Source organism: Nannospalax galili, unplaced genomic scaffold, assembly GCF_000622305.1.
Source record: "Nannospalax galili isolate Female #2095 unplaced genomic scaffold, S.galili_v1.0 scaffold961, whole genome shotgun sequence".
Taxonomy (NCBI): Eukaryota; Metazoa; Chordata; class Mammalia; order Rodentia; family Spalacidae; genus Nannospalax; species Nannospalax galili.
The window spans coordinates 272885-286547 of NW_008344314.1; the positions used below are offsets into that span (position 1 = coordinate 272885).

At 44.0% G+C, this 13663-nt stretch overlaps 1 protein-coding gene across 1 annotated transcript in view; it reads left to right on the forward strand.

Annotated features, from left to right (window-relative positions):
- Nucleotides 1-11374: 11374 nt before the first annotated feature.
- The window catches only part of LOC103740061 (CD109 antigen-like), a gene marked incomplete at its 3' end in the record, with an annotated part of 109300 nt that continues 107011 nt past the window's right edge, over nucleotides 11375-13663 (forward strand). The window contains 2 exon segments of the mRNA XM_029567150.1: nucleotides 11375-11530; nucleotides 12369-12571. Coding sequence (XP_029423010.1) covers nucleotides 11375-11530; nucleotides 12369-12571 — 359 coding nt within the window.

Sequence of the window (13663 nt, forward strand, 5' to 3'; positions counted from 1 at the left end):
TATACAACTGGGAAAAAAACTACTAGAATGCCTGGAAATGAGGGCCTTGACACAGTGCTTCTTAGGAAAGAGGATTATCATTAATTAGAGCCCTATATTCTGGGCCAGGCCACTTTGAAAGGCCAGGACCAGGGCCAACACTGCCAGGGTGAAATCATACTTGATCCTGAAGGACCAGGGAAGGAATGTTCAAGTTTTGATCTCTTCCAGGCTTCTCATTGATTTACTGCCATGCACGAAGGTGAAAAGTGGCAATTGCATGCACAGGGAAGAACAGGGGCAGACAAGGGGGTAATGCATTTGTATTAGTAAGTTTTCAAGATCTGCCAATGGGAGCAAATGTCACAAGGCATTCCTTGTGGCTCCAGTGGTCGGGCCATTAGTAAGTTTTCTGTTGCTGTGATAGAAAAACTGACCCAAGCAATTTGTAGAAGGAAGAGTTTATTTGAGCTTATGGTTCCGGAGGAATTACAGTCCATCATGGCAGAGAGGCATGGTAGCTGGAGGTGGCTGGAGTAGGAGCAGCAGAAGCTAAGCTCTCACATCATCATACAGGCACAGGAAGGAAGAGGGTGACTGGAGATCTGGCAAGGCTTAAGAACTCTCTAAGCCCACCCCCAGTGATGTGCTTCCTCCAGGATGGCCACACCTTCTAAAACCTCCCAAAACAGTGCCACCATCTGGGGACAGAATGTCCAAACACTTGGAGCCTATGGGGGACATTTTCACTCAAACCATCACATTCCACCCCCTGGCCCCCATAGGCTCATGACCATATAAAATGCAAAATGCCTTTAGTCCAAGGAGCCTTAAAAGTCCCTGTAGTCATTATCAGCCTCAATACTGTTCAAAAGTCCAGAGTCTCTTTTGAGACTCAGGTAAATATCTTAACTGTAAGCCTCTATAAAATCAAAAGACAAATTACATACTCCCAACATACACTCAAACAAAATACACATTACCATTCCAAAAGGGAGGAATGGAGGCATAGTAAGGAAATACCGGACCAAACAAGAACAAAAACCAGCAGGACAAACACTAAATCCAGTAGCTCCATGTCTGACTTCTGGGACTTTCCTTCCAAAGGGCTTAGATGGCTCAGCCTCTCTAGCTTTGGTGCATGCAACATGCATCTCTCTCTTGTGCTGGTACTGATAGGTAGGAATGTTGGAGAGAGCGGGTGTGGATGGATGAAGGCGCCGAGGCACAGATGGAATTCTCAGTGGGATACAGATTTATTTCGCATGGGGCACCTTTCCCTCAGGGAAGGGAAAGATGTCATGGAAGGGAAAGATGTTAGGGAAGGGCAGGGAAGGGAAAGATGTCAGGGAAGGGAAAGATGTCTGGGAAGGGAAAGATGTCAGGGAAGCGAAAGATGTCAGGGAAGGGCAGGGAAGGGAAAGATGTCAGGGAAGGGAAAGATGTCCGGGAAGGGGAGGGAAGGGCAGGGAAGGGAAGGGCAGGGAAGGGAAAGATATCAGGGAAGGAAGTCAGCCCACGGGTTGTGAGCTGGGACTTTATATGTGGGGGCTTTAGGGTGTGGAAGGGGTAATATTTGGGGGAGAAATCAGGGAGGGGAAGCAGGAGAAGCAGGTAGGATTAGGGTCTGGAAGTGTTTACTTTTTCCCTCTTAAGATAAGAGAAAAGCTTTTATGATAAACAACTTCTAAAATCTCTGGTTATCAGGTAGAATCTGCTTATCTTATCTTTGGAGATCAGAGGAAAGGCAGGTTGCTTCTCAGCAGAGTTTGTTTCCCTTGACTTAAAGTCTGTAGGTCCCTGTTAGGGAAGGGGGAAGCTGCTGCTGTTTGGAAACCTAACAGGTACTATTCCCTGTATGCAGGTCTTCCTGGCAGATTCCTCACACCTCTAGCATCATGAACTTCTTGGGGTCTTCACTGCCAACCAGGCTTCACCTTCACAGCTTCACGCAATGGCCTATCGGGGCCTTCTCTAGGCAGGGCCACCCCTGCTTCATGATGCCTTGCCTCCGAGGCTCTCTGAAACCTCAGAGGAAGAACTGATGACCCCTTCACTCTTGCATCTTTCATGCCTCTAAAGCCAGCACCTGGTGAGCAATACTGCCAAGTTTGACTGAAAGTTTGGGATGGACCCCAGCCTGCTTTATCCATTTTAGAAGCTTTTCTCTTCAGTGACCCTGCAGCATTTTCCTTTCACAAGTTGGAGACTTAACTGGGTGTGGTCTTGCCCTGGAGGCATTCTCTCCATTGTTTAAATTTGGATCTCTAGGCCCCTCCTTAATCACTTTAATCTCCTTATCAATGAAATCCTCTCCATCACATACCAGGGCTCCAACATTTATCTTACTAGTGCCCTTTTTCAATCCAAACTGTATTTCTTTCTGTCCCATTTGTGCTCTTTCACTGTAGATCTGCATAATATTCACTATTAATAGCCACATCACCATTTCTACATTAGGCTGTCTTGAAATTTCTTCTACCAGAGAAATTAGTCCATGGCTTTTCAACTTAGCCTCAGGCAAGCTTTTTGGCTGTGGGCAGACTCCAGCCAGACTCTGCCAAAATATCCCAATTGCTGCTTAAGTCCTTATTTCCCTCTGGAACTCCACTGTTCTCAGCACTACTTCCTTCCAGTCCCCTATTAGAATGGCCTGTTAAGTTCCACTTACAGCAAACAATCACTTTTCTAGCCCAACCTTCCACAGTCTTCCACATTTCTTCAAAACCCCACATAGTCAGGTTCTTCAAAGCCAACAGCCAATTACTCTGGTACCAATTACTATATTAGTTCACTTTTCTGCTCCTGTGATAGAAACACTGACTCAAAACAACTTATAGAAGGAAGAATTTATTTGAACTTACAGTTCCAGGGGAATTACAGTCCGTCATGGCAAGGACGTATGGTAGCTGGAGGTGGCTAGAGCAGGAGTAGCAGAAATGAAGTTCTCACATCATCACACAAACACAGGAAAGCAAGAGAACAACTGGAGATCTGGCAAGGCTTAAGAACTTTCTAAGCCCACCACCAGTGATGTGCTTCCACCAGGATAGCCACACCTTCTAAAACCTCCCAAAACAGCACCACCATCTGGGGTCAAAAGGTCCAAACATTTGGATCCTATGAGGGACATTTTCATTCAAGTTATCACAGCATTTCCTGTCATAGACTGACCAGTGTCACCTGTGCGTCCCTATGGGAAAAGGTCAGAGGCGCTGGACCACAAGGCACACCCAACACCTGTGAAATTGTCCAAAGCACCTATATTTCTGGGTCTTCTGGGGCCTGAGCCTCCAGAAGGACAGACACATCAAGAGAACATCCTGCTCAGTCCACTGTCACAAGAAAGTGAAGCTGTTCAGGCTGCCATTGGCCTGTACTTACCTGGTAACCAGAATTCCAAGTTCTCTTTCAACTGATGTCATAGATCACTTCCTAGAGTCTTCTGAACTCAACTTCTTCCTCACAGAGGAAGTTCTCTAAGGCTGCCCGGACTGCTGGCTACCCTCCTTCCCCCTTTCCATGTGGACAAGGGGCCACAGTTCTACCAGCATGCCTATGTCACCACACCTACCACGTTGATCTGGGAAGCCTGGCTTTAGCAGCCTCTCAGCTCACCTGAGACAAGTCAATTTCCTCTTAGCATCTCCCATTCTCCATATCTGCTTCCTGGAGATCATTCTAGCAAGTATTTTCTAATATGTCCTCAGGTATATATGACAATAGATTCCTGGGTTACCTGGGAAGCCCTAGGCCCTGTGTTACATGAGGTGAAGACACAAATAGGCTACACATGTTCACACATTTGTACCCACATGCTCACAAAAGCCTAGCAGTGGTTGTTTAGAGAATGATTTTGGCTTCAGTTCAGGCTTAGGGTTAGGTTCACATTAGGACTGGTTAGATAGTCGTTAGGGTTGTAGTGTCACATAGAGCAAAACCATCTCTACTACTGTTCAATTTTTCCTTTCCCTTAGATTAGCAGTCTGGGTCCTTCCTGTCTTTTTAGTCCATGCTTTCTACTTCCTAGTATTTATTACCATTTGACAGGTGGTTATGAGCCACCATGTGGGCCTGAGGGCTGAACCTGGAAACTCTGCAAGAGTAGCAAGTACTCTTCCATACTGCATCAACTCTGTAGCCCCAATGTCTGTTGTCTTAAGCCAACTAACTTGTGGCATTTTGTTGTTGAAGCAGTATCACACGGACACATCGGGACAAAACTCAAGTATATTGAGAGTCACATGGATTTCCCTGAAGGCCTGCCAATAGTGTTACTGAATTAATTTATTAATCTCAAATTTTAAGTGACCCTATCCTCTATGCTGCTGGGACTGTGGTGGCCCCTGCCACCACAACCCCAGGAAGACACCCCTATACCTCCTAAACAAATCTGTCAGTGATACCACCATCTGAATGCTGGGACCTCATGGAAACTGGACCCCAACCCCAGGAAGGCACTCCCAGAGCTCTTCCAACCTCCCCCCACCCAATAACTATAAGGCACCAAGATGCCTGGTAGACCAGGTATCTTGTGACCTCAACCACAGATAGAGACCTCCACCTCACCAAACTTTGTCTGAAATTGCTATGATGTCATCCTGATCCCCTAAGCACCATCTACTCCCTCTGAAACCTCAAGAACATCTATAACAACTGTAACCCAAGGAACATCTATAGAACTGGGTGAGCCTTCCACAGATTGCTGAAGATCAGCATGGAGAATCTTCTAACTCTATAGAAAGTTTGCACCTGGGCTCAGAAGTGTACACATCTGCACATAACTGTGCAGGACACACATCTGACACACATTTACAAATCAGCACAGAGTTGCCTGAAGACTAAATGTCAAGCAAACTGAAACTGGAGCTCTTGATTGTCTATGCTGGTTGTCCAGTGAGCTACAGAATTCTTTCTCTCCCTACACCTGTAGCACTAGAGTTACAGATGTGTGGCCCCGTCTTCCATTTGCATATGTTCAGGGCTTGAACTCAGGTCCTAACATTTGCATGGCAGGCACTTTACTGACATAGCTGTCTTCCCAGGCCCAAGGAAAAGAATGTTTGACAGTATGCAACAACACCCTTTTCCCAACTCACCCAGAGAACCAGTGACAGTCAGGTGTATGTAGTAGAAGGGAGCAGGTGATGGGGCACCTACAGTGGGTGTCAGCAGACCTTCAACCTGCAGGGGTCCCACATGTCACCTGCCCAGGGGTGATCCTGACACTGCATCTTAACAATAATTACACTGCTGCTGCTTACCTTGATGTTTAAACTCCAGGAGAAAAGAAGATATGTCATATGTAAACCAATTACAGAGAACAAAATAATTTAACAAGATGGCATGTGCTGCCACCTGATCACCTACTTACAAACTTTTCTTGATTACTATGAGCTAGTAAAGATTAAAATCTGGTCTGAAACCCTGGATATGAATTTTCTAAATGCAAAATAGAGGGAAGGTATCACTTTCTCTCATTTGTGAGGTTTTCAAAGTCTACTTGGGTTTGCTATGCCACAGGCAGGGAGGATGCCTGAGCCGTACAAGGGCAGAGAGAGTCAGGTATTACAAAAGCACGAATCTTTGGCCAGGTGCCTGCAGGATAGTTCCTGACCTGCAGTACCCAGGGCCAGGGGAAATCACATGGGCCTAGAAGCTTGTCAAAGGATTCTGGGAAATCAATGGGTCATTTGGGGTGAGCACAGAGTCTCTCTTGCAAATCAGTCTCTATGTTACCAGGATGAAGGGTAACAGCCCATTTGAACATGGGTAATAAAACGAAACCAACTTCATACAATGAGCAAAATGAAAATGAGAACAACAGCAGGAGATGAGCTCACACCTGTTAAGAGTGGTGTTTTGTGTCTGCTCTGCAAGCTTTATGACCTGTGTTTGAATCCCCAGAACCCAGATAAAATACAATGAACAGCAGGGGTGCCTGCAATTCCAGTCAGTGTTTTTACAGGAGGTGGGACAGGAGAGTCCCCAGAAACAAGCCTGGGAGATGGAAAAATAACAAAGACCTTGCCTCAGAAAAGGTGAGAGGCAAGGATGGGCATGGAGATTGTCCTCTGACTTCTACATGTGCTGTGCTGTGGCATGTGCACCTGCCCAGGTACGTGTATACACACACATACACACACACACACACACACACACACACACACACACCAAAACACAGGAACAGGAGAAACAGTTCAACAGTTATAAGCTCTGGTGGCTCTTCGAGAGGACCAGAGTTGAGTTCTCAGAACCCACATCTGGTGTTCACAAATGTCTATGACTCCATATCCAGAAGGTCCTACAAAATCTTCTGGTCTCTGTAGGCACTATCATACACATGGAATACACTCATAGGACACACTGACAGGCAGACAGAAACGTACACATATATAAATAAAAAGTCCTTTAAAAAACTACAAACAGAACTACCATAAGATCCCTCAATCCCTTTCTAGGTCTACCTCCCAAAACACAAAACAGAATGTGAAAGACAACTTCATACCTGTGCTCACTAGCACTATTAACAACAGCCAGGACACGGCACATGGTGCCTGGAATGATGAATATCCCCCAAAGGCTCATGCATTTGAATACTTGGTTCCAGTACATGGAGCTATTTGGGAAGGTTATGGAACCTTTGGGAGGTGGACCCTTGCTAGAGGAAGTACATCACTGGGAGTGGACTTTGAGGACTTATAATCTCATCCTCCTTCCTGTTCTCTCTCTGTTTTCTGTGTGCAAATGAAATAGGACCAGTCAGTTTCCTGATTCTGCTGCATGATAGACTCCACCCCTTTGGAACTGCAAGCCAAATAAACTCTTCCTTAACTTGCTTTTGGTCATGGTGTTTGATTACAGCAACAAAAAATAACGACTACAGGCACATACCAAAGTATGTGTTCATAAATAAATAGTTTTAAACAATGTGGTATGTACATACATGCACACACATGGAATACTAGCCTGTCTTTTAAAAGATGGCCATCCTTTCATTTGTAAACATGGATGAACCTGGAGAACATTACACTAAGAGAATAAGCCAGGCATACAAAGACAAAAACAAACAAACAAACACACACACACACACACACACACACACACACACAGAGGGCATCTGCAGAGACACACAGATACAGACACACACACACACACACACACATGACCTAGCTATGTAAGGAATTAATGAAGTTCAACTCACAGATACAAACAGCAGAGTAGTGGGGGTCAGGGAAGAGAAGGATGGGGAGATGTGGGTAGAAAATACAGTGTCAGGCACAGAGGCTCAGTGAGCTTTGCAGATCTATTACATAATATACTATGCATAGTACAGTCGCTGTAGTCAATAATAATGCCTTATATACTTGAAAAACAATGAGAATAAATTGTAAATATTCTCATCAGAAAGAAAAAATATATTAATTAACTCTATTTAATCATCTCACAATGTATATATGACAAAATTAACATAATTTATCACAAAATATATGTAACCAATTTTAAAAATAAGCATGATTCAGTCTTATGTAAATGATATTACTGAGCTAACATCCGTGGAGCAATGCTAGGTGATGGCCAGTGTTCTAAGCACTCTGCATGCATTATTCAGACCCCAGATATGTTTTATAAGCTTTGTTTATACACATGGAAACTGAGGCATAAAGAAGACTGGTATCATGCTCAGCATCAAACAATCAAGTGGGTGAGCAGGAAAGAAAGGCTGGCAGTCTCACAGCAGAGTTGGCCAACCATCCCATGAGACTGTTGAATCTTTCCTGACAAGAGCCTCGTGGAATAGAAGTGACCTGTCACACAGGCTCTGTCTCATCCCCGAGCATACCCCCACTGCTACCACACCACGCTCTCAGATCCAGCCAAAGCCTGGTGCCATGCACGCATGTGTCCATCTGATGCTTCTTCTCCCATCGTCAAGAGACACACAGAGATACAGACTTGGTCTTGCATAGACTCTGGCATCTCTCATTTTCAAGGCAAATGGACGAGACAAGCTACTGGGCTGCATTTGGACATGTAATGCATGTAATGTATTGTTGAGACGGGCAGGCTGGACACTCTAAAACAGAAGCCAGAGGACCTGGATCACCTCAGGATTTCAAGACTACTCTATGGAGAGCATACCACAGGTGATAAGAAAGGGATAGGCTCTTACCTTGAGAAGGGAATACAGGCAGGTGGCCATGACCAGGCAGAAGAACAAGACCCATAGGTCTCTGCAGAAGCTGCAATTCAGCCTCAGAAAGCCCAGGAGGGAAGCCAGGATGCTAAGTAGAATGGCTTCCACATTGTCCTTCACATCTCCAGTTCTGTGCAGAATGGAAGAATATCATACATTTCATTATTAAACTGAGCTTATCTGCATACATCTAAACAGACTGACACTGCCCATGGAGCTGTGTTGTGCAAGATGCTGTAAGGATTTACTCTGTGTTATTCAAATACAGTACTCATTTTGACCCTAGGATTCTGTTCTTGAAATAAATAGAGTCCCACTGGGTTTCCTGAGCCCCTACATTGGGTTGACTGGGAAGAAGCAGTCAGTGATTCTATCCACAGCGATAGATTGTTTCAGAACTTCACAGGTTTCTCTCAATGAGTGTTGGAGAAGATTGCATTGACACTGAGGAAAATGCTTCCTGATTGTGTCTAAAGCTAGTTTGCTTTTAAGTTTTAGGAGTAGGAGATTTTGGATGGAGAGGTGACCCTGGACAATGTGGGAGTCCTGGCTAGGTGGGCTCTGGGTGATCTTGCTCGATGATTTTTAAAAACATATTTCACTTATTATTTTTATTTTATGTGTACTAATGTTTTGTCTGCATGTATGTAAGTGCATGACATGCCTCATGGAGGCCAGAAGAAGGAGTCAGATACCCAGGAACTGGAGTTTTCTTAACTGCTGAGCCACCTCCAGTCCCTTGCTGGGTGGTTTTGTTTGTGGGATTTTCCATGTGAGATGGAATACAAAGAGGAACCTTCACTCAGACATGTGGTCCTATCAGGAGAGAGTTCAAAAAATCCGTATCTTGTTAGGTTGGGGAATAAAGATCTGGAAGAAGGAACTAAGAGGTGGTTTGTGCAATTCATGAAAGGAAGGGCTGAAAGAAGGGGGAAGGTGGTGGGCCAAATTACTAGAGATAGCCAGGGGATGACAGGGGTTGGTTGTAAGGGATCTGTGCACCAAGAGGTCAGGGTGAGGGGCTGGCCTTCACAGATCACCCACACGAGTTCTGAGCATTTCTTAACTTACCACTATTTACTCATATACTATATATATGGTACTTTGGCAGCCATAGCCAGTCATGAACCTTTTCATTTTAGAGATTCATTTAAAAAAATATGCTTATGGGTGTGTGGGAGGGGCCTATGTATATAATAATTTAGTTTCATAGAAAATTGAGGGGTAAGTGGAGATTCCTATACCAACTCCCCTAGCATCACACATCAGAGCAGAACACTTTTTACAACTGAGGAGTTTAGGCTGACATGTGATTATCACCTGAAGTGTGCAGTTTACATCAGGGCTCATGGTCAGCACTGGGCATTCTTTTCTTCAAAATTATGTGGAAAAAATGCATGCAGTATCACAGCATCACACAGAGGACACTTCCTCAAACCACCTGCTCTCCACCTGGCTACCCTTTCACTCTTGACTCTCTGCAACCCCTGCTGTTTTGATTTTCTCCATATTTTTTTTTTTTTTTTTTAGTTGGAATCATGTAATGCCTGATCTTTGAAACCTGGCTTGTTTCAATTGGTCAAGAGCCTTTCAGGTCCCTCTGTGTCATTTTTGGCATGCTAACTCCTTCTCTTTACTTTTCTTTCTTCTTTCTTTTTAAAAATCTCTTATGACATTTTCATTGTACAGGCACACCAGTGTGTTCTCTGAAATGTAATGCCTGATCTTTGAAACCTGGCTTGTTTCAATTGGTCAAGAGCCTTTCAGGTCCCTCTGTGTCATTTTTGGCATGCTAACTCCTTCTCTTTACTTTTCTTTCTTCTTTCTTTTTAAAAATCTCTTATGACATTTTCATTGTACAGGCACACCAGTGTGTTCTCTGAAGAACTTTGGGTTGTGAGCCTGGGTAGTGATAAACAAGTTATTGTGATCACAGCTGGGATGGTTTCTGAATGGACACATTTCCCATTAAATAGCAAGGAGGGGTTTGACTAGTTCGCATGGTAAGAATCTGTTTAGTGTTAAAAGAAACCACAGACCTATCTTTGGAAGCAAATATTCCGTCTCACATTCTCACCAGCAGTGAGTAGAGTTCCTGTTGCTCCCAACAGTGTGAGACAATGTCAGTTTGGACTACTTCCATTTGTGTAGTGGCACAGCAGTACTGTCTGGATGTTTTGATTCACAATTTCTTAAGAACATGCAGTGTAGACCACACCTGTTGCTAACCCAAGGGTGACTCAGATAAAGTTGTTTTGAAATGTCTATTTGTTTCTTATGTTAATGAGTGAACCCCAAGTTGGCTAAAGATAAGGATTGTTTTGAAGCATTTGCTTACATCATTATGTTAATGAGTGAACCCTAAGCTATGGCACACAGATAAAGACATCACTAAGAATGACTAGCAGATTGCTTTCTGGAACTCACTGCTGCACCCCCCCCTGGCTCCCTGGCCTCCACCCAGAACAAAAGGTCTCAATTTCATCCCATCAGTGTGTAAAGAAGTTATTGAAGCCACTGTGCAGCTCTGGCTTTGACACCAGACTCACCCGTCCACTGCTCTCAAAAACCACCAAGACTCCTGAACCTCCCTCCACATGCTTTCCCCTGATCCACTCCTAGCATTTTGGGGATCTTCAGGATGACCTCTGTTTGTGCACACACCTGAAAACTCCCACAATATTCTCCTGATTTGGTGTGTCTGAATTTGTAATGTGTGATTTGAATTATTGTTAATAAATTTAAGTATTTGTGAAAGGCATATTGACTCCAATATGTTTGACAATACTGCCTCTGCCTCTGCCTGTGACCTTGCACTCAGTGTCCTTGACACTAATAAAAAAAGAAATAAAAAAGAAACTATTTTCCTATACTGATAATTATGCCCAAACTATACATGGTTGACAAGACCTGTAAGATCTAGCCCAGCCAACCTCTCACAGCATGTCCCACCACCCTCCCTTTCACCTGCCACAACCCACTGCATTTCTTCCAGCAGTGGGCAGACACCCTGGACCACTGTCCTTGAGATTTTGTTTAAAAGTCCAGCTGGTCAGACTTACCCTGCCACCATCACCTCTTAAAAGTGTCTTCCACCTTAAAAAAGGTAAGATCTAGGAAGGTCCAACATCAGGAGACAAACAACTAAGTCCAAGGAGTTCTGGTGCCTGATATTAAATAAACATATGAAGTGCCGTCATGGGAAACCTCTTTAAGTGTTATAGGTCAGAGAAGATTCAGAGGCACTCAAAATACCACTTGAAGAAGAACACGACACTGGGTCCTACTCAGAGGGGAAGGGAAGTTAGGACCATTCTCTGGAGTGATTCATCCCCATCCCTCAGCCAGGAATATGTCAGTATTAGAAGCTACAGCCTCCTGCCTTAGCCTAGCCACATTAATGTACAAGCACATCCAACCTTGTTCATGATCACAAACTTTAAAAAAATGCATTCTTCTCTTTTCACAGAGGGTGAGGCCTCTCTCTCCCTTTCCTCTATCCTGCCCATCTGCTGTATGGCCCAGGCTGAACTCCCAGGCACGGTCCTCCTTCCTCAGCCTCCCAAGTAATGGATTGCTAGCATAACAAATACTAGTTACCAATCTTTGCCAGACAAGGTCAAGGACCTGAACCTAACCCTGTCCCTGGTCCTAGCCCCAAAATTAAACCTAACCTTGCCACTAACCCTATCCTCAATGCTAACCCTAACCCTAAACCTAAACCTAAACCCAACCCTAAACCTAACCCTAATACTAACACTAACCTCACCCTAAAAGTACCACAACACCTGAAACTAAACCTAGCCCTAAACCTAACCTTAAATCTAAACCTAAACAAAACCCTAGACATAACCTTAACCCTAAAAGTAGCACTATAACTAAAACTAAAAATAGCCCTAAATATAACTCTTCCTCTAATCCTAACCCTAACACTAATATTAACTGTATCCCTAGCCCTCAACCTAACCCTAACCCTAAAACCAACTAACCCTAGACCTAACCCTAACCTTAACCCTAATATTGACCTTTGACCTAAAGCACTAGACCTAGCCATTAACCTAAAACTAACTCTAGCCCTAGTTCTAAACATAACCGTAATCCTGACCATTAACCTAAACCTAACAGTAAACATAATCCTAGCCCTAACCCTACCTCTAACCTTAAACCTGTTGTTGTCCTTTTCTTCTCGTAGGTGACTGGTGCCTCCCCACCTTCCCTGCCTGCCACCGCATTTGAGGAGCACCTCCACCTTCTCGCTGGGCTTGCAGGCCTTGTTCCCGCCTCCCACCGACTTGCCCTCACCCCAGCGTTCCCAGTTTCTGACCCAGGATGTGAGCGGTCTCGCTTCTCCTGCCAAGCTGGGCTGGGCGAGACCTGCTCTCCGGACAGTGCTAGGTGGGGAGTTTGACTGGGGCGATCCACCTATCAAACAGTAATGCAGGTGTCTTAAGGTGAGCTCAGGGAGGACAGAAACGTCCCATGGAGCAGAAGGGCAAAAGCTCACTTGATCTTGATTTTCAGTATGAATACAGACTGTGAAGGGGCGGGGGCTCATGATTCCTCTGACCTTTGGGTTTAAGCAACTGGTGTCCAAAAAGTTACCACAGGGATAACTGGCTTGTGGCGGCCAAGTGTTCCTTAGCGACATCGCTTTTTGATCCCTCACTGTCAGCTCTTCCTATCATTGTGAAGCAGAATTCACTAAGCATTGGATAGTTCACCCACTATTAAGGAACTGGAGTTGGGTTTACACTGTCATGAGACAGGTTAGTTTTACCCTACTGATGATGTGTTGTTGCCGTGGTAATCCTGGTCAGTAGGAGAGGAACCACAGGATCAGACATTTGGTTGTATGTGCTTGGCTGAGGAGCCAATGGGGCGAAGCTACATCTGTGGCATTATGACTAAACACCTTTACGTCACAACCCCACCCAGCCCTGGCAGAACCATAGGGCAGCAACGAAGGAGCCTCGGTTGACCTCGGGTAACCAGGTCCCTGTCCATCCCTGCCATGGCTTGTCGTGCATCCCCTGCCATGGGTTGTCAGGACCATGGCCTTTTGCAGAGAGCCCTTCATCCCCGAAAATGGGATGTAGTCAGAAAGTGGGCCATTGTAGATGTTAACATTTTATATTATTGTTGTTAATGTACATGTTTCATCGGACTTTACTTATTATTTATTTTCTCATGTTACTGGTGTTATTTTATTTATTATTTCATTTATTATTTATATTTTATCCACATTTTTCTCTTTATTAATTTATTTATACATGTATTTATTACTTTAATGTGTATCAATTCACATTATTCACCTAGATATTGATATATTAGTGTATTTATTAATATTTATATTCTATTTATGTTCATATTTATTATGTGTTGAATTTATAAGCTTATATAATGTTGATGATTTATCTTTCTAAAAATGTGACTATACAATGCGCATATTATATTTATTGATATTATATGTTATGTCATATTTATTGA